The sequence below is a fragment of the Sorex araneus genome, chromosome 5 (assembly GCF_027595985.1).
Source record: "Sorex araneus isolate mSorAra2 chromosome 5, mSorAra2.pri, whole genome shotgun sequence".
Taxonomy (NCBI): Eukaryota; Metazoa; Chordata; class Mammalia; order Eulipotyphla; family Soricidae; genus Sorex; species Sorex araneus.
In genome coordinates this window covers 88,578,382-88,599,788 of record NC_073306.1, presented here as the reverse complement: position 1 = coordinate 88,599,788, position 21,407 = coordinate 88,578,382, and the positions used below count along the sequence as shown (strand labels likewise).

The 21,407-nt window shown below is 41.2% G+C and overlaps 2 protein-coding genes across 2 annotated transcripts; one reads left to right on the top strand and one right to left on the bottom strand.

Annotated features, from left to right (window-relative positions):
- The first annotated feature begins 556 nt into the window (after positions 1-556).
- Positions 557-6,445, top strand: PIFO (primary cilia formation). The gene is made up of 6 exons (XM_055139921.1): positions 557-572; positions 829-971; positions 1,734-1,832; positions 3,962-4,083; positions 5,245-5,362; positions 5,997-6,445. Exons 1-6 carry the CDS (start codon positions 557-559, stop codon positions 6,063-6,065), a joined length of 567 nt encoding a protein of 188 aa, XP_054995896.1. The 3' UTR covers positions 6,066-6,445.
- A 439-nt stretch (positions 6,446-6,884) lies between these two features.
- On the bottom strand, positions 6,885-19,680 carry LOC101537778 (acidic mammalian chitinase-like). Its single transcript, XM_004620033.3, has 11 exons — positions 19,650-19,680; positions 19,342-19,371; positions 17,006-17,210; positions 16,618-16,674; positions 14,821-14,986; positions 13,653-13,777; positions 12,291-12,414; positions 11,729-11,911; positions 10,915-11,031; positions 8,995-9,133; positions 6,885-7,771 (listed from the first exon to the last, which is right to left on the bottom strand). Exons 1-11 carry the CDS (start codon positions 19,672-19,674, stop codon positions 7,455-7,457), a joined length of 1,488 nt encoding a protein of 495 aa, XP_004620090.3. The 5' UTR covers positions 19,675-19,680; the 3' UTR covers positions 6,885-7,454.
- Positions 19,681-21,407: the final 1,727 nt, after the last annotated feature.

Genomic DNA, 21,407 nt, shown 5'->3' with positions numbered 1-21,407 from the left:
TACTTTGAAGTCTCTGCTCACTTAAGTGATAGCATTATATTTTATTCCTTCCATTTACTTAAAGATTTGCCTTTGTTAAAGATTTGTCTTTATGTTTAAAGTACATTTCTTATAGACAATATATAGTAGTCATTTTCTTCTCCACTATCCACTCTTCTATACTTCTCCACTAAAAAGTATTTTCTTCTCCTGTACTTCGTGTATGTGGATCTCTGACACTCAAAACTAGTATTCAAAAGTGAAGAAGAAATGCGTTTCCACACCATGAAGTTTGCTGAAATCGCTTGCCTCCTTGCCAGGACCCCCCTCTCAATCTCCACTGCCTGGATCCAGCAATTCCCCAACCTGCAACCAACCCGTGGAGGTCCAGGGCCCAGGGAGATGCGGTTCTGCCTCGGGGACTCCCCTGGAGCCTCCCCAGCCCTGCCCTCCTCTCGGCTGGTGCACTGGCTGCACGGGCTTGTAGCCACGCCCCTCGGGGAAGTTCTGCGCCCTGATTCTGCAGGCGTTCCCTTAGCAACACTGTACATAAACGTAGCCAAAGTGCACGCGCAAGATGTACTACGGCAAAAGTGAGCAGAGATGGGGTAGAGGAGGGCAGAAGGAAGGGGAGCCTGGAAAAGATAAAGGGTGGTGGTGGGGTGCTGAAATGGGGGGTGGGGGAGGGGATGTTGGTGATGCTTTGGCTCCTGTCTACAGTGAGGTGTGCTTTCTCTTATGAGCCTGGTGGCATCTCTTGTCTCCCACACCCCACCTGCTCCCAACATCCTCACTTAGATTGAGAGGCCTTCACTCATGGAAAATTTCTATTTTTTTTTTGACCTTCAGACAAGCAGGTTAACTACCCCTTTGGAACATGCCAATCAAGGAAGATCTTCCCCATCCACGTTCCCTTATCCTTGTTGGGGCACGCGTTTCTTCCCATTAGGGGAGCGCCCCACAGAGGGCCTGGATACTACATTATAGAAGATGTAAGTATTTGCCTTCCCTTCGGTGGTTCTCTCTCTCTCTCTCTCTCTCTCTCTCTCTCTCTCTCTCTCTCTCTCTTTCTCTCTCTCTCTTTCTCTCTCTGTCTCTCTGTCTGTCTCTCTCTCTCTGTCTCTCTCTCTCTGTCTCTCTGCCTCTCTCTCTCTCTCTCTCTCTCTCTCTCTCTCTCTCTCTCTCTCTCTCTCTCGTTATTTAAAGAGAACCGGATTTTCTGGAAGAAAGGCTGTGATCTGTAGGGTTCCACACCAGTAAGTGCCTGGTCCTCTGCAACCAGTTGCAGGAGCTAATATCAGAAATTAGAGGAAAGTTGTTTCCCCTTTGAGTACCCATCAAATGCAAGCCTTAATGCTATAAAGTCTCTAATATATTCTCTGCTCCACCCCCACCTGTAAACCAATGCCACATTAGGCCAAAACTAGAGTTTTGGTACGCTATTAGGTCAGTTTCTGAAATAAATCAGACTGACAGTTGCTTTGGAGCATATTCAGCTCTGTAGCACTCAGAGGAGTGATGTCACTGACCCTACCTATGTAACCACATTCCTTGTACACGTTTTTTGTTACTTATGTATTTGTGTGGTCTTGACTGGGAAGAATCAATACCAGAAAAGAAAATCAGCTTCTGCAAATAGACATTGTAAATTCACTTTATTTGATAATAATGTTTTCTGTGGTTTGTTTTTTGCTTGTTTGTTGTTGAATTTTTTGTTTGTTTTGTTTTGTTTGTTTACTTTTTCCCCTCTAAAGACCTGTGGCTTAGCATACAACCTCAGTAAGATCCCAACCAGCAAAAAAGGATATTCATGTGGAGCCAGAACAACAAGAAGATTTAAAGCATTAAGCAAGGTTAGAAGTGACTGACTATTCTTAAATTTTAGTGTGCTCCATGTTGTTGTTGTGTATATGCATGGGACAGTAAAGCACAAAGAGTGGCAGGCTATCTTAAATTTTAAAAAAATTACGTTTAGGCAGAAACTATTAAAAACCTATATGAAAATTTGGAACATTTGCATTGCAAATGTGACCACGCGAATGTCCTGGGAGAATGAAAAACAATTTTCAGAGGAAACTGTGCCAAGGTAGTATTAGTGCTGAGATACCTTACATAAAATACTGGAATCTTTGTTTATAAGCATCATATTATGTCATTAAAGAAAAAAATAGTTCTGGGTCCAGGGATGGAGCTTAAGTGGTAGAGCACATATCGTGGGTCCATTGTTGAGAGTCACACTGCATAACCTCCAAGCACCACTGGATATGACCCTGCAGATTTCCAGCACTACAAGGCTCAAGCACACTATAAAAAAGAAAACAAGAAAACTGCCTCTAAAAAAAAATAAACTTTTTTGACCCTTTGTGTGTTTGAATTTCAAGTGAAATTCTTAAGTACAGGATCTGACTCTTGATAGGCATTTGTAGGATAACATAGCCTCAGGTAGTTTAGGTTTATTGGGTTACTCCCATTACAGTGCTCCCATTCCTCTTTGCTTATTTGTAGCTTCTTTCTTAGTGTTCTGTTGACTTGTAAATATTGTTTTTCTCTTCTCCTTGAGTCCTTTGCATAGTTTATTCAGAGCAATGTCCTTTTTGTATGGACACTGGAAGACTTAGCAAATGTTATGCTTTTGTAACATGGGAGTCATTTGACTCTACATGATATTTTCCTCCTGGGCATCTGTTCTCTGGATCTAAGCCTCAGCTGCCCTTACTTCCTAGCACCCCCAAAAGCAGGGTCCTGATGAAGGATGGGATGGACCAAGGGCAAGCGGTGAGTTGTGTGCTACCCTCGCATCGAAATGGGCCTGGCCAAAGTGCCTAATGTTTAACTATAAGTTAAGAGCTTGATCATGGACAAATGTTGTCATAATCCAAACAATGATAACTAGATTTGGACCCTGCTAGGGTGAGGAATGATTAATCTGGCCTGAGTGCTGTAGTCTGAGTCTGTGGCAAGATGTTGCCAGGAGAGCTGCCTTGAAAGCCTCAATGTATCTCTTGCTATGTCCATACAAAAATAACTAGTATTAAGATGTTAATGAGTATTTGGAATAAGGAGAGGAGAGAAAACCCTTAAGAGGTATTTTGCCCACTGGAAGTCAGGAAGGGCTTTGGAATGCCCCTAGGTTGTGTTCCCTTTGAACCTGACAGCCCTCTGGAAGGGCTTTCTTATGTTGATTTTGCTGGCTGGCAGTGTGTAACCTAGGGGCAAGGGTGAGAGAGGAAAAAGGGAGGAGAGAGATGAAAATCCAGGCTGCAGTAGATCCACAGAGAGGACTGAGCTGGGAGGGCGGGAGAGGAGAAAGATGGAAGATTGAATAAAAGGTAACTAATCAGCAACCAGCTTGGTCCTTCACCTGTCCTTGGCCAATAGCCGTCCCAATCCAGCCCATACATAGCAGTTCCAGAGCACCGAACGTGGGCGGTGAGACAGAGCCGCCCCGAGAGCTCTCGAGTGCACACGCACCTCGCGTGCCTTGGTTTTTTACAGGCATTCTCATGACAAGTTCAAGGAGTCTTGACATTGGCTCTTTATAAACCTCTAAATGGTATTAAAAAGTTAGTACAGTCCATTGGGTGCTTACCTTACATGTGGCTGACTAGGATTTAATTTCCAGCACCACATATGGTCCCCCAAATCCACCAGAAGTGATCCCTAAGTGCAGAGCCAAGAGTAAGCCCTGAGCACTGCCAGGTGTGGCCCAAAGACAAACACTCCAAATGGCTTGGTACGGGTAACAGCTGCAATGTTACCTGCTTCTTTGGGTCTCTTTGTATAGCCTAAATATTATTTGTCTTTAGATAACTGGACCTTATCTTGGTTTCTCTTTACTACTCACCTATTTATATAATTTGTATGAATTTATATAATTCATAGAAGAATAGAAACATTAAAAAATAAAATTCTGTTTTTCTACTTAGAAGTTTCTCTATGTATATATCAACCTCTCTAATACATTGATCTTTTTGGGGAACAGGATGTGACACCTGACCCATGCAAATACCAGAGTATACAGGACCAAAAATTCAAACAAAATTTTGCTCCATTTAATGTCTCGACGCCTCGATTTAGGACAAACTTAAAGAACGCTTACCCTGGGTAAGTCTCCTCTTTCCTCGTACAATTCAACGAAGAGCAATAGGAAAGAAAATAATCAGAAAGAGTTCCATTTCCTCTTTACCAATTGAGAGACAACCCATCTTCAAAGGGTTAATCTCTTACCTGCCATATCTTTGTCAATATGGAATATAAATCAGAGTGATTTATTCAATGAATATCTAATAAACACTTCAGATGCTAGAAATTTTGCATTAAACCTATTATTAAACCAAGATACTAATTTCTGAAAAATCTATTTTGGAATCCAGACTGGAAATAAAGTTGAGAAGGAAATAAAAAAGAAAATACCAACAGCAAAAGGAGAAAGTGGTAGTGTAATTTGTTAGTATATTTCTGAGAGCAAATAAAGGGGCCTTTTTAATAGCTACACCAAGACAATGCCCAGGAACTAGTCCTGTCACTGGTAAACCAGAAAATACAGTGACTTGGTGATGTGCACTAAAAAAATAAAACAGGTGAATATATAATAAGGAGTGATTTAGTGGAGGATTTAGCTGTTGATTTGAAGTCAGAAAGATAAATCTGAACCAGCCCTGTAAATATCTGGGCCAGTAGCTCCCAAGAAAAAGAAACAGAAAGTGCAAAGGCAGTAATCTGGGATGAGATTTGGTGTGAGGAAAAAAAGTTGAAGAATGGCTGTAGAAGTATGCACAAAGAGGAAATGAGAACAGAAAAGGAAGGGAAATATAGAGGTAGAGTATGTAGACCTTGATTCCAAGGGTGTATATAAGTACCATAAGGATACATGAAATTGTAGGGCAAATCATGATAGCCATTCTTTCACTAATGAGAAATCCAATGATCAAAGCGTGAGTGTAACTTTCTCAAGGTTGCAGTAAGGAAGCCTGTGTCCACTCCGTTTTATTTTCAACAGAGCAAAGGGCATACTTACCAAATTACAGAAATATTTTTAGAGTCAAACTTTATTCTTCCTGTAGTCAAAACCTAGTTAAATCTTTAACACTAACACCTACTTATAAATACAAGCAAAAGGAATCCCAGGTTTGCCCTATGTTAAATAGTTAATTAATCTAACTCCTTTCCTAAGAAGTTAGGTCACTTTAGAAGTAGACTAGTACTGGTGAAGTTTATACATTGTTACTTGCTCATTAGACGTGATGCTTTACAATTTCTTTCTAGCCCTGGTACATACAATCCAGAGAAAAAGTCACCCTCCAAAGTCACCTGGCCAATGAAATTTGGAGCTCCAGATTGGGCTCAGGTTCCACATCTACAGAAAAGAACCCTAAAAACTGAGGTAATGTTAGACTTCTTAAGAGAAATCTATTGAATAGTTTCTTTTATTTTAGGAACTTGAAACAAAGAAGGGATGAATGAGCTTCAAGAACCCCTTGTTTGAAGAGCTAAACACTGTGCTTCCTCAGGCCTCTGTGCTACCCACCCCTTCCTCTTCCCTATTCCAGGCAGCACATGCTTATTTGCTGTCATTATAGATGTGGTTTTATTTTGAAGAACACTATATAAATTAAAGCAGATAGGATGCCTTCTTTTAAAAAAAGAATAAGAAAAATAACTACTTGTTTCCTTGAAATTATATGCCCTATTTTATGTACATGTGCCTAACAGGTACATTTTGAAGAGTTATACAATTTCATAAGATTTTTTTTTTTTTTTTGCTTTTTGGGTCACACCCAGCGATGCTCAGGGGTTACTCCTGGCTCTGCACTCAGGAATTACTCCTGGCGGTGCTTGGGGGACCATATGGGATGCCGGGGATCGAACCCCGGTCGGCCGCATGCAAGGCAAACGCCCTACCCGCTGTGCTATCGCTCCGGCCCCATCATAAGATTTTTTAAAGGTGCAGATTAGGACAGCCAGATGCAGAGGGTTCTTATGAGAATATTGGCTTTGACATTATTCTCTCATTGCAGCTCTCCACCGACAAAGAATTTAGAAAGCATCGAAACCGTATGGCCTACCTAAGCATGTATTATCATTGAGGGTCTGTGATTCCCTTCATGTGTTCTTCCTGCCCACCCAATCTCCAGGATTGAGGACAGAATTCCTCTTTCTTCTCTTCATCACTTCCATCATGTCTGCCAGCATGGGGCCTAGACTGGGGCAAAGGACTCATAACTACTACGTGGGAACATAAAGATTTATTCTGAGTGTCTCATCTCTGTGTACTGAGTTGTATCCACATGGGGACAAATGGATAAAATGTGGGGTTTGTATTAAATTTTCAATGAATTGATTCTTTTCACTGAAATATGGGTCCAAAATTTCTAATCCATTCTCTATTGAGGGATGGGGGTTGGGCCACACCTAGCAGTTCTCAGACTTGGCTCCTGGCTCTGTTCAGAGATCACTCTTGGAGGTTCTGGGGAATTATATGTGATGCTAGAGATTGAACCCAGGTCAGGCATGTAAAAGACAAGTGCCTTATCTGCCGTACTGTCTCTCTGGTCCTAAGTATAATTCTAAGGTACCAGTTTTATGCTTTCTGTTAGCTCTAGCCTGGGAATAAACTGTAAACATAAAACATCTGGTTGGAATTTTGGTCTTTCTGGGCTTATATTTCAGTTTACCAGATATAGAGGCCATATACTTGATCCTTTAAAGTCAGGATCAAGCATTTCTCAGTTTCTTTATAACATAGTATGAAGGTCTTTATTTGTTTTTTCCTCAGATTTATATAAAGCTCACAAAAATAAGAATCCTCCCCATACTTTCTTATCATTTCTAGTTGGTCTTACAGATTGAGTTCCTACCATATGTCAGGTAGAGTGCAAGTTCTGGGGATATAGCAATAATCAAAATAGATGCATTCCCTAGCTCCTTGGACCTGGTGTGAAATAAGAAGGAGACTCCAGGGAGGTAAGTGGATTGGCTTTTCACACCCACACATAGTATCATTCTGACTTCCTGTAACCTCACAAATTTGTCTGAGATGGGGGAAAGGAGTACATCTCCAGCATATTACTATAGCTAGTTAGTTTATAATGATAATGGCTTCTATATATCTTTATAAGTGTGTTTTTTATGTAAAAGGGTAAACCCCTGGGCCAGAGAGATAGTGCAGTGGATAGGATACTTGCCTTGCAAGTGGCCAACCTAGGTTTTATTCTTGGCATGCCATTTGGTCCCCCAAGCATTGCCAGGAGTAATTTCTGAGTGCATAGCTAGGAGTAATCCCTGAGCATTATCAGGTGTGGCCCCCAAAAGAAGTAACAAAAGAGTAAACCCTTATTAAGCTATGGTTGTAGTGGGGAAACTCTTCCAATGTGACAGATTGATTAATGTAGACATGCACTACACAACTGTTGGAAGATGTTATTTATATGTAGCACAAGAGAATTATTGGCAAAGATTTTACTGACACTTTAAATTTAAGGCCAAGTACAACACTGGCAGTTCTGGTCAAAAACCAAACCTTGGGCACAACTGAAATGGAAGGTCTTGCCTCCCACACACTTGTAGAATTTGGTGTTGTCTTCAGGATCAGTGTAGGTGCCATCGGCTTTGCCAGTACAGAAACTTCCATCTTCTCCACTGCCCCCATCACCACCACTGCCCCCATTACCACCGCTGCTTCCACCATTTTCTCCTTCACCACCACTGCCTCCACCAACATTGGCACAGAAACCTTCACTTCTTTGTGTCACTGGGCTGTTATACCAGGTGTTGGCAGCTCGTGGGGTGCATTCTAAAAACAATTATTAAAAATAATTTTAAAGTATTATTTATTAAAATTATTAATTATTAAAAATAAAACATGCTTTGGGGCAGCATCAGCAACTATTTTTGAACACAGAAACAAATGCACTAGAGACACCTATTGGTTGAGTTTTCAGAAAACTTGAACCCTGTGAGGAATTAAAAATTTAGCTGGCAAGGGGACAAAAGTCTAAATCAGGAAGGAAGGAGAAAAGGAGCCACTGGCGTGTAGAGATGTCTACCTTGACTTCTGCTAAAGCTTCATTTGAGGGAAATGAAGCCAGCTCTACAGTGAGAGGGTCCATGATGTGATGTTGGGGGTTAACTTCTATTTTAGAGTTAATAGGAGAGGTTTGATGTGTAAATGTTTCTGTCATAATGCATTTGAGGTTTTGTCATTTCACTTTATTTTGTCATCTGCTTTACTTTTATCATTGTTGACTTTTCTCTGGTGATTCAGATGTTTTACATGCATTTTACTCTGTGAATACAATGCTTTCAAGCTCTGCAATTTGCTGCCTCTTATTCTCTCACTGTAAATTTGAGTAAGTCATTCTATAATTATTTCCATCTATAATTTGATTCAGTGATCCTGGTAATTTTCTCAACATAGAGACTAAAGAAACCTTTTCTGACTTCTGCTTTTCCACCACTGTGTCAACCTGTTCACAGGGAGGCTAAACACACAAAGACCATGAAAGAGCAAGAGTTTCCCTCTTTACACTGCTCAATCATTGGTCTGTCAGCAATGTCAGACTTTATCCCTTCTCCTCTTTAAGCCTGCCTCTGACTCTCCCTCATAATATGCAAGCAGCAGCATCAGTGTGTCTCAGGCAGATGGAGAACGGGCTGTCTGTGCTGAGTACTCTACGTTCGTATCTGGTGTGCTGTAGTAGGGGTCAGCACATTGTGTTTCAGACTCACTTTCAGGAGTCTAAATTTCTCATTCTCCCTGGATAGAACTTTTCTATACAGAAAGACTTCTAAACTATCAAGTATGTTCAAATTCTTGCCTGTGTTAACTATTGAACTTATACTGGTCTCTCATTGGAACATTTCTGCAAAGGTCCTTTCTATCACCATCTAATTTGTCAAGTGCAAGGGCCTAGATGCTGTGAGACTGCTTTGTGATCTTTAGCCCCTTCGCATTTGCTGTTCTTTCAAGCCTAATTTACGCAATTCTTGGAATATGTATTGACCTCTGTAACATACCTGAGGACAGACCCAGAAGTGACTTCAGCTTGTTGATAAGTGGGTATTTGCCCTCGTTGCAGAAGGAGCCTGAGAAATCATCCAGGTCAATGGCCCAAATCATGGCTCCACCAAATTTGTTCTCCTTCAGAAAATCAACCTGTGGAGAGAAAGAATGTTTAGCAACCAGAATCCAATGACTAATGTCTATGCAACAAACTGGGGTATGAGGTATCAAGAGTAACAGATGCAGATGGGACTTTCAGTAAGTTTTCTTTTATGAAAGAGTATGTGCCTTGGGGCAGAGAAAGAGTACAGCTGGAAAGGTGCTTGGCTTGTAAGAGGTTGGCCCTGGCTTGATCCCTGGCATACCATATGATCTCTCAAGGCTATCAGGGGTGATCCTAAGCCCAGAACCAGAAATTAGTCCTGAACACAGCCAGGTGTGGCCCAAAACAAAAAAGAAAGAAAAAAAAAGTTTATACCTTGTGGATTATGTGGATTCAAGATAAGTGATTAGCTAACTTAGCTGAATTGTTTTCTTGCTCCAGGTAATAAGTTCTTGGGCCACAATATGAACAGGGATAATACTTATTATTAGTTTTAGGCTAAGTAATAGTTTTACTTCCATTACTCAGTCTTCACCAGAACTATGAGATATAAATTATCATCATTACTCTTCCACAGACGTGTAGGAAATTATCTAGTCTCAGATTCAGGAAATATAACCGGTATATTTGAGTCAAAAGTGTTTTACATTATTATAATATTATTATGACTATTATTGATTAGTGCATCATGGCATAATTTTTAGGTATAAATGCCTAATTTCTCTTTTGCTTTTGTTTTTGTTTTGTTTTGGTAATAAATGGGCCTCTCAGCTTTCTATCTATGCTTGGAATCCCAGGAACTACTTCTACTCATACTTTGTTTGGGAGAGAGTCTCACTATTAGGTTATTAGGTGTTTGGACCCAGTGATGTGGGGATACTGGGCTCCATGGGGCTGGGGGAGACCACAGCCACACTCCACAGTTCTTGGGACCATGTGGTGCCAGAGATCAAGCACAGGGCCTATCTCACACATACAAATCATATGTTCCACCTCTTCAGCAATCTCCTTGCCCTAAAAGCCCAGATTCTTGACCAGTGACCATAGAGCTTCCCCTTTTATCCTTAATGACAATTTCTCCTTGGACTAGAATTCTGTGAAGATGAACTGACAGAGGAGAGTCATAGGAAGAATCTGGACACTGAGACACATCCCATCACTGCCATTTTCCTGCTCTGTCTTAGGACTGACTTATGCATCTGTGAAATGGAAAGGCTTCATGTCTCACTTCCTTCACTGGGCTGTGTAGAGACAAGTGAGTTAACAGTCATAAAATATTTAGATAAAAAATGCAAAGTACTATTTTCAGAGTTGTCCTGGAAGATGATGGCTTTATGCTAGCATGTAATTCTTCACATAAAATAGTAGGTAATCATACTCAATAAAAATTGGGAAACAAACTTTAACAATATTAGAGTATTCTGGTATATCATTTATTATACTTTTTTATGCACAGTATAGAATTAAATTTATATTTAATTATGCTATTTTTCTCTGTTGTGTGGGAAAGAGAAGATAGAATAAAATTGACCCACTATCTCACTGTGCATATTTAAAAATTTGAAACCACAAATTTGAGTAAAATAGCAGCTAGGGGATAGCTCAGGGAGTTGAGCACATGCTTTGCGTGCAAGAGGCCTGGACTTGATCTCTGGTACTGTATAGTTCCTAATCATTACTGAAAAACAACCCCTGAACACTGAGCAGGGGTAGCCCCTGCGAACCATCAGATGAGCCCCTAAGACCAAAGGGAAAACTACCATAGAAAAATAGACTCTTGATGAATGTAAAGTTCAAATTTAGAGTGGTAAACTTTTTTCACAAGACATACCTTATATTTGTAGCTCTCAGCATTGTCATAGCCAATCCACTCAGTATTCTTGTAAGCATATGGAACTTTCTGGTCTTCAATCCAAGCTGTTGTGGCTCCATCTAAGAATGTGCAGATCTGTGGGGGACATAAAGACAATGTCGAACATGTCACAGTCTCTGTCACATATTGGAGGAGAAAGGATTAAATGGTAAAACAACAGAAAGAAATGAGAATGGGGGATGGGAAAGGAAATTATGAGATTTACATAAATCTCACATACTTCTTTAGAAACTGAATTTGTTTCACAAAACAAAGAGACAAATGTCCATGAAAACAAGCTACAAACAAGCAAGTGTAATTCTAGTTCTATACCCAGAGGTTCTCTGAGAAATGGTAAACATGCTCACGTGCCATGGTTATTCTTCCACCGATTCTTGAATTTTTGGCCAACACTACTAATATTCACCTATTGGAATCTGAATTTTCAAGCAGGAGGTTTGAGTAAATGCAATCAATTCAAATTGGAAAAGTAATCAAATTGTCTTCCCTGGGCTAGTCTATTGAAATCCTCCCCCATCTATTTACATATAATTCATTATTGTTTGGGAGCTGTGGGAAAGATAGTGACAGTCATTTCAAAAACCAAAAGGGAAATGCAGATGAATTTATTTTAAGTGATAAATGTTACACAATTATTACCTGTCTTTCCCCAGGTTGTTTATGCTCTGAGCTATGAAAAATCAGATTATAGAATCTCAAGAATAGAAGAGAAATGACTTGGAGAATGAAAGATTTTTTTCCCCCAGAGCATTATAAGCCTCAAGCTGGTTACCTCATAGTAAGCCCAGAAGCCAGCCTCACGTGTGTAAGGGCCAGATGACCCTGCTCCAGAGACTGGGGCACAGACTGAGGTGTCAGAAGTGCTGAGTCGAAAGGTTCTCCCATAGGTGGGGAAGCCCATGATGAGTTTCTCTGCCGGGACCCCATTGTCTCTCCAGTACTTCATAGCAAATTCCTGAAGAAAGCAACATAAACATTATCTCCTCAAAAATATATGCTTTAGGGCTGGAGCGATAGCACAGCGGGTAGGGCATTTGCCTTGCACGCGGCCGACCTGGGTTGATCCCCGGCATTCCATATAGTCCCCCAAGCACTGCCGGGAGTAATTCCTGAGTGCAAAGCCAGGAGTAACCCCTGAGCATCGCTGGGTGTGACCCAAAAAGCAATATATATATATATATATATATATATATATATATATATATATATGCTTTATCCCATTTATAAAGTTAGATTAATTGCCCCGTAAAAAGAGAAAGTCTCTCTCTCAGTAGTCGAGGGTTTCCCCAGTACCTTCCCCATATTCTCTGCCTAGTACTTGAAGTTGTTCTTACACAGTTGAAATAACGCAAGTCTCCATGATCCTTGGATCCTACATGCAGGGGACTGTTGTGTCCTGTACATGTGTCCCAGCCACCATGGAAGTCATAGGTCATCACACTGATGAAATCAAGGAGCCTACAACGAGAAATTTCAAGCTTCCAGAATACTGTGGCAACTCTGTTATGGACTATTTTTTGGACTATTAAGAGTAAAATCAGTAGCAAAATGCCTAAAATAGAAAAAACTTTAAAATAACAGTATTAGAATATATGCTAAAATTGCAAGTAATCACTAGAACAGCTCTGTACAGCTATAAATGATGAAGCTTATGATACTCAGAAGTTTCTGAGTTCTCTAGTCCATCAATACTATTTGATTTTATTTTTTAACTGGATCTATTGAGTGTGTTAAACAAATAATGGTATTAAACTCATAGTTCTGATCTTTAAAATATAATAAATTTTATTTCTTATGTTCTATCAAATGTAATTTAAAATTTTTAAGAAGTACTTTATGTTTCTGATTTTATTTCCATATTATCAAGTAATATAGGAGAGGCTATTATTATAAAGTAATATGGTAATATGGGAGAGGCTTGCAAGATCCTCATGGCATATTCATATCCCAAATACAATAAAAGATATATACATAACCTCTTGGAGAGCCAGGCAAGCTACTGAGAGTATCCCGCCCACATGGCAGAGTCTGGCAAGCTACCCATGGCATTCAATATGCCAAAAACAGTAATAATGGGTCTCATTCCCCTAACCCTGAAAGAGCCTCCAATCGTTGGGAAAGAAAAGTAAGGAGAGGCTGTTAAAATCTCAGAGCTGAGTGTAATAGAGATGTTACTGGTGCCCGGCTCGAGTAAATCGAGGAACAAAGGGATGACAGTGACAGTGATTATCAAGTATAGCTTCTCTTTTTTTCTGAAATTAAGTTGCAATAAATGCACCTCTTAAATAAATAGTATCTGTGGGAAGCCTGCTAAAATGTCAAATGGATGTGGGAACAGCTTATCTTTTACAATACTTTCTGTGATGATCCACAGGGCTGGGCAGGGCAAACCCATGAGAGGTTAGACTATCAGAGAAGATTAGGCTATCAATGTCCAAGCATATGTCTCATAAATACATGTCCTAGAGCTTTGGAGATCACAAATGAGTAAGCTCTCCTACTGTTTTGTCAATGACAGCTTTCTTGACTTCTTTCAAAAGAGATTGCTAATGAGGATTTTTCTTGTATGAGTTAGCCCAAAGACACAAAGTCTATAAAGCTTTTTGACAAAGGTACTACTTGGGATGCTTGCCATCCAAAAGTTTTAGAACTTCTTCTCCAGGAATTAGAGACCTGGAGAGACCCAGGACACTCACTTCCCGATCTCTGCAATTTCATATCCTGCGTCAATGGTCCCTTTTCCAGCGGACACTGCTGCTGTGATGAGCAGTCTGGCGTTTCCTGTTTCTTTAGCCTCTTCTTCAAAAGCTGCCACCATTTCCTGGGGAAAGAAGAGAGGATGGATTCTAGTGGCTGTCTGCATTATGTTTCTTAAGCATTCTAGTTCATATACATTGCTCCATTTTTGTGAATAATTTCTGAAATACAGAGACAGGTCTTTAAGGTATAACTTAGAATTGAGATGCAGATAAAAAGTCCTAGAATTCAAGTTACATATTTGACAACTTTAGAGAAAAGGTGCAGAAACTCTTGGCAAGGGATCTAAGAACTTTCTGCTTATTTTATTGACTTTGCTCTCACTTTTGTTTATTTATTTATTGCTTCTTGGGTCACACCCGGCGATGCAGAGGGGTTACTCCTGGCTTTGCACTCAGGAATTACTCCTGGCAGTGCTCGGGGGGACCATATCGGGTGCTGGGAATTGAACCTGGTCGGACACGTGCAAGGCAAATACCCTACCCACTGTGCTATAGCTCCAGCCCCTACTCTCACTTTTAAAGCTGGAATCTAAGCTCTTTCACATCTCCTGGCCCTTTCAATTCTGTCAAACTTTCTTAAAGCATTCTTCCTACTACTCATATGACTGGTTCCTTTTCATTCTTCAGATTGTAACTTAAGTATCTATCCTTTGAGATGACTTCCCTCATCATCCAATTTGTTGCTGTCATTGCTCTTATTGCTCTTACCATCATTTGCAATTATTTGATACCAGTTTCCCCTGCTATATTCTCCCTGCATGAGAGCAGGGATGATATTTGTCTTGCTTGCTACTCTGTCTCTGGTATAAAGCCATTTCCAAATCATTTAGGAGCTCAATAAATGTTTTGTGAATGGCCATAATGATTGGTTTCTCCTTCATCACCACAAAATTGTTTCCTTTAGATTTCTTCAGATGCTTCTATCCTTCCAATAAATTATCTTTTGACTTAAATAGTCAGAGGCTCTTTTTCTGTTGCCTGCAACTCCCAATTAACAGGCTATCTAAGAGCAGCATCTTTGCTATACTGGGGAAATGCAACTCAGAAAATTCAGTAAGGAACTAGCTTATCTAAAGAAGATGCAAAGCTAACAGCACAGTCCCACCTTAATCAAGATAGTAAACCGCTGCTTATCCTCAGGTGGGCTTCCCCGGGACCCTGGATATTCGATGTCCAGGTCAATGCCATCAAATCCATGCTTACGAAGGAACTCAATGACAGAGCAAATGAAGATTTTGCGGTTGGCAGCTGAGGAGACCATCGCAGTGAATCTAGGTGGAGATTGCTGTGTTAGGATCAGCACACCAGGCTGGGGAGAGGACTTAAAGGACTATACGTGCTTTGCTAATCCTTTGAGACTCAGGTTCAATTCCAAGCACCACAAGGACCCTCAAGTACTTCCAGGAGCAACCTTCAAGAATTGGGCTGGAACTAGGCCCTGAGCACTACTGGTTGTGCTCCCAAAGTGAATAAACACTTTGAATTAACAAGATTTGCAAATCCCAGTAGTCTTCCTCACGCCATCTCTGATGTTAATGTCTCATATATTTTATAATAAACCTCACTGGAATTTTAGTTTAGATGAACTAAAAAATGTGAACCAATAATAGCTATTTTTTCATTCCAGCATTTTTCTTCACTATGTTCATTGAATAGTATTTTACTAATGATTTGTAAAATCAAAGATACTTACACATTTTCTTTATTAATGTGCTACCTTAGGAATAGTGATCCACATAGCAGATTTTTCTGGTTCTAAGATATGACTTAAAATTGTAAATATAGAGATAGTGATTTACATAGCAACTTTCTCTGATTCCAAGATGTGACTTAAAATTGCAAATATACTTAATGACACATTGCTGACCCCAAAAGAGTGCATAAGTATGAGTTCCATATTTGAAAATATTATAATAACCCAGAAAAAGTAGTTGTTTGTCACAGTCATCAAATTTATAGCCTATAAGCATGTTAAAACACTCTACACTATCCTGACTATATGTCTGATTAGCCATTTATAAACTGGATCACAATCTTCTTGATTTATCTATGTCTTTTTTTGTATGTATGTGAACATTTAATAGCTACTAAGTTTTTTAGTGGAAATAAATTGACTGGCACAAATTAGATAACTTTAAAATCGAGAGGTTGTGTGTATTTTCTTATTTGAGTTATAGGGAAGAAAAGAAAAATATACATATTGGTGAGGAAGACACTTTTGCAGGAGAAATATTGGTAAAATACCACAGGTGAAAATAAGCTTTCTATCTGATCAGGAGCTGCCAGAAAATATACTTGACTGATATTTCAAAAGTGCTTGCAACATGTTCTAACATTGCACTACTAAGGAAGGTGAAATTAATGGGGATGGGAAGAAAAGAAATGCATTTATTTTGTGTCATAATTTTGTGCTACTAATTTTTCAATAATTATGGGAATGGATTACCTTCATAATCTTAAAAATATTTTGCAACTAATTCAGATCTTTTAACATACAAGTCAAGTCTTATCTTGCCACCTCCTGTTTTCCATCCAACTTGCCTATTTTTTTCACTACCTGTCAGAGCACCAACCCTTGTTCACTTTTGTATAAAAATCCTGCAAGCTAGCATAGTGCTCTCATTTTTTCTCATAGTACCAAGTTCTTCCCATCACCACAAATTACCTCTGCTCTTCAATATGGCCTTTTATATCTCCTTTGGGGTATTAGCCACCCAATCTCTATACACCAATGTTGGTTATCCCTGTCTGCTATAGCCAGACCTTCCCTCCACAGATCTGGGTCTCTTTCCCGGCGCCAGCTTCCTTCTCAGCTGGAATTTTCACTTCTCTGGCATTCCCACTCCAATTTGAGAAGCTTTCTTTTTCCTCCACTCTTAACCAGCAGCCAGGGAAGACTTACTTCTGAGTGCCAAAATTCCAGCCACCAATAGCCAGCAAGTTGACAAGCTCTCCATTGCTGTGGAAAGAAATCAAGGGGTAGGTTTCAGTAGATGTCTGTAAGCCTGCAGGACAGACATCAAACTAAGATGAAGGCTCTTCTCCCTCACTCCTGACTCCCTCAGAAAAGACAAGTATCAAGTATAACCTCTATAATTCCTGGTAGGAGCTCTTCACTTTAGCTCCACTTTAATGGTAACTTCGTATTTACCACAGTTCAATCTGCATATTTTCAGGCAGAAGCTAGGACCTTGCTTCTCAGAAGTTAAAGATATTTCAAAATGAATTGGAGATAGAACTTGGACTCTCCATCATTGAGATACTTTGCTGCTGACTCCACTCCCACTGACCGTTCTTTCAGGGCTCGGAACTGAGGGTACAGGACATCAATATCATTCCATTCAAAGGGAGCAATCTTGTTGTCATTCATGGTGGCAAAGGCGTACACAAGGTGTGTGCACAAACATGGATCCACATCCTTGGGGAAGAATTTGGCAGGTTCTGGGCGATACTGAGACCAGTTGGTAAAGTAGCACACGAGCTTATAGGCTGAGCCTGTGAGAAGGAAGCAATGGTCATTGTGGTAAATGGCTCCACTGTCTCTACCTCTAGTGTCCTCTTCAAGGGAGCAGATTACCCAGAGCTAAACTGGAATGATCTATACCTGGCAGATACTGTCATTCCCATGCTTAAGAAAGGTGTGTGTGTGTGTGTGTGTGTGTGAGAGAGAGAGAGAGAGAGAGAGAGAGAGAGAGAGAGAGAGAGAGAGAGAGAGAAGCAAGAAAGTTTTATTGAAACTCATTTGGAAAGATGTAAGGGAAGTGAAAAGAAGTACATATTCAAGAGAGAACATGGGTTTCTTCATAGTGGAAATAGGCAACCAAAGAAATGTACAGACAAGCAAGCAAGATGCATGTTCAAGGGAGGACATGAGCTTGAAGAGCAAGCCTTAAGGAAGATTGTAAACAGTCATGTCTCTTCTCAATAGGACATGAACCAAACAAAAGCATCTTTATGATTCAAAAATTTTTACAAGTGCTGGAATGAACATATAAAATTGTCTCACTTTGGCAGTACATTAATAAAATTGAAATAATCCAAGAAAAGATACATATGTCCCTGCACTAGGATAACAGGCCAATTAATGGTATTCCTTATTTTAAAAATAATAATAGACAAATAGAATTACTTTGACATCAAGGAAGCAAATGGTCAGAGTAATCCTCCTCCTTGGGTACTATGCCAAATTTCACAGACTACTCAAATTTATTGTAATCCTGCTCCCTTTTGTAGGTGGCATGTAATGTGACTAGATTTATTTTGAACTGTTACATGTTCTATTTTATTTAAATTTACATTTTCCAAGAGTCTTGTAAAGGAAAACTCATTATTTTCCTCCTTTTAAGTGAGGCTCAGATAAAGTGCTCAGGATACACTGGGGAAAATCTCCCCCCACCCCCCAAAAAAACCCTAGATGGGGACAGTTCTCTGGGTACAAAAGTTTAGCTTAGTTTAAACAATGAGGGCTGAAAACTTGTGCTTAAGCAAGAAACATCATACTAGCATAAAACTGAAGATTAGGACTGTGGTAGGACTGTCATCCCATTGCTCATCGATTTGTTCGAGTGGGGCACCAGTAACGTCTCTCATTGTGAGAATTATTGTTACTGTTTTTGGCATATCCAATACGCTACGGGTAGCTTGCCAGGCTCTGCAGTGCAGGCGTGATACACTCAGTAGGGCGTTCGCCTTTCACGCAGCTGACCCGTGTTTGATTCCTCCGCCCCGCTCAGAGAGCCTAGCAAGCTACCAAAAACTGAAGATTACTATGACTTTATTTATTTATTTTTGCTTTTGGGGGTCACACCCAGTGTTGCACAGAGGTTACTCCTGGCTTTTCACTCAGGAATTACTCCCAGCGGTGCTCGGGGGACCATATGGGATCCTGGGAATCGAACCCGGGTCGGCCGCATGCAAGGCAAACGCCTTACCCGCTGTGCTATCGCTCCAGCCCCAGATTACTATGACTTTAATGCTATACATTAAAGATGTTTATTAATTGCTTATCACCCGATGGCCACAGCTATGTAAATAACCCAGCACTTTGGGGGAAAGCCCAGACTAGATTTTGATCAGTTGCTGTGCAGACATACTTTCTTTGCAGTCAGCCCTGCAGAGCCAAAGGAGCTGGTTTGAAGGGCTTTTAGTGGCGATCCTTCACTATGAAAGATTAGGAATGATATTAATTTCCCCCAAATATTTGGTTTGTATATACTATTTTAAGCTGTGTTAGTACAAAGCGCAGACTCTTCCCACTTCTCATTCCCCAACCCAGCTTTCTGGGCCTCAGTAAGGTCTCACATCCATAGCACAATGCCTCCATTCTTGGAAGAATGTGAATTTGAGTGGGAGAAGGAGACACAGAGAATGCTAAGTGAGAGAGCCTGTCCCAGATCTGGCCTCAGAACACAGGGACAGTCCTGATGCTAAACCATGAAGGATAAGCCCTTTTCCTCTGTTTTTTCATCTATTAAGAAACGTTTGGAATTCGAGTTACACAAAAAGGTTGATGGCGTGGAGTTTGAATCCTATACTGTCACAGAGCTGTCAGATGCAGAACTGGAATGAAAGGAGAAGTAACTCTTCAGAAGATTCCAGAGTAGAAAGGACATTAAGTTTTCCTTACCTAGTTGCACCTGCAGCAGGACAGCCAAACCTGAAACAAAAAAACAAGTTCAAATGCAGGAAGTCCTCAATAGGCTCCATGTCAAGCCCTTCAGCTGCAGAGGAGTCTAGGGTGACAGAGGCCCAGGGGCTGGGATTTCCCTGTGACCTTCCCCAACGCTCATCTTGTCGGTGCCTGTTTTGCTCAGTGCATGGAGCAGCTCCACTTAGATGCCTCACTGAGATGATACCACAGTCCTCCCAGCCCATTTCTAGGGACACCCCCAGATTGGTTGGAGAGAATACAGTCCCAAAGATGGGGAGACTCACAGGCCCAAAGCAGCATCTTTCCCATTGTGAGTCCACTGGCCACCTTGGTCAGCTTCTTGGTTCAGCCCTATATAGGAGAGAGACCCTTTTTTATCACTGTGGGAGCAGCACAGCTGCCACCCATGAGCACAGGACCCAAGGCTATCATGCTGATACTCCCCTCCATCCCAGATTCATGAGAACGTGCACCCCTGGCTCACCAAGATGGCAGCAGGGCCAGGGTTGTGGGGGGAAATGCACGGGACCCTTCAACCATCCAGACCTAGAACCGCCTGGTAATTGCTTGTCATTGGAGGCCAAGCCCCTTGGGGAATGTGGAAGTCTAGGGAGAGCATGACGAGCACTGTGCACTGGGAAGGAGGGTCCCAAGGAGCGGGTCCCAAGGCTAGGAAAGTCCACAGGATGTTGAGTAAAGAGCGAAACATTCAGTGAAGTCATGGAACTTTGCTCTTGCAGGACCAGATCCTAAGCTCAAGGTCAGCCTCAGGCATCTTGCAAAGGTCCAAGTTCAGGAAGTGGACACCGTCAGAAACTTTATCATCTTCCCCTGTGCTACTGTCCTGGTCCAGTCCCAGCCCTCAAGGGGAAGGACAGAGACTGTCAAGGGACGCTGCAGCTACCAGTTCTCCTTTCTTCTAACCCAGGCAGGGGTGAGGAGCTGGCAGGTCCAATCAGAAGTGACCTTTGTACCTCGCTATGGAAAGGGTGGTGGCAGTTGATGAAAGGAACATTGCGATCTACTTTTGCAGGCAACTGGCTCCTTAGGAGAAACAAAGGTGAGCTGAGAGGCAAGGAGAAAGAGGTGTGACAGGGAGGGTGCTCAGGGCTGTGTGGGAACAGAAGTTGCAGGTGTTATGGCCTCTTTTATCTTGCCTTGATGTCTGGAAGGACATAGATTGGCCACTGCCAGTAGCTGTACCCTCCAGAATTGAGGCTAAGCCAGACTGGCAGATAAGAATGGGCACAGGTGTAGGGGCAGCTGCCATTCTTGGCCTGAAAGCAAATCCTCAGGCAGAGCCAGAAGTCGCCTCAGTGCTCCCAACCTCCTTTCACCCTACCTAGGAAGGAGTAAGTCATATGTTTCATGTGCCCATGCACCAAATCCATCTTTGTACCCCTGAAACATGACACACACATGATAAAAATGGACTGATTCCCATGTACAGTCAGGGTGGCATTGGAGACCACTGAGCATCACCAGCTGACCCCGAACCAAAAGATCCACACCACTGTGCCTAGTATCTCCGGAGGGACCTAGGCCCCATGAGTTCCACTGAGGATGGTCCCATTTAAAAATGTTGGTTGAATAAACAAATATCTTGTTTTCAACAGCTATAATGTTGGTGGTGATCTTATGACTAAATCAAGCTATACCTAACTTTATTTTACCTACTGTGAAACAGATTATTTCCAAGTAGCCACTTAAAACAGTGCTATTTAGAGCCCAACAATGTGACTTAGTGGTGGAGCATGTGGGTCCACTCTGTAAGGTTCCTACTGAATGACTGAAATGATATGGAATAATATTAAACATAGCACAGCGGGTAGGGCATTTGCCTTGCATGTGGCCAACCCGGGTTCAATTCCTCCATCCTTCTTGGAGAGCCCGGCAAGCTACCAAGAGTATCTCGCCCGCACAGCAGAGCCTGGCAAGCTACCCAGGGCGTATTCGATATGCCAAAAACAGTTACAACAATTATCACAATGGAGACATTACTGGTACCCGCTAGAGCAAATCGATGAGCAACGGGATGACAC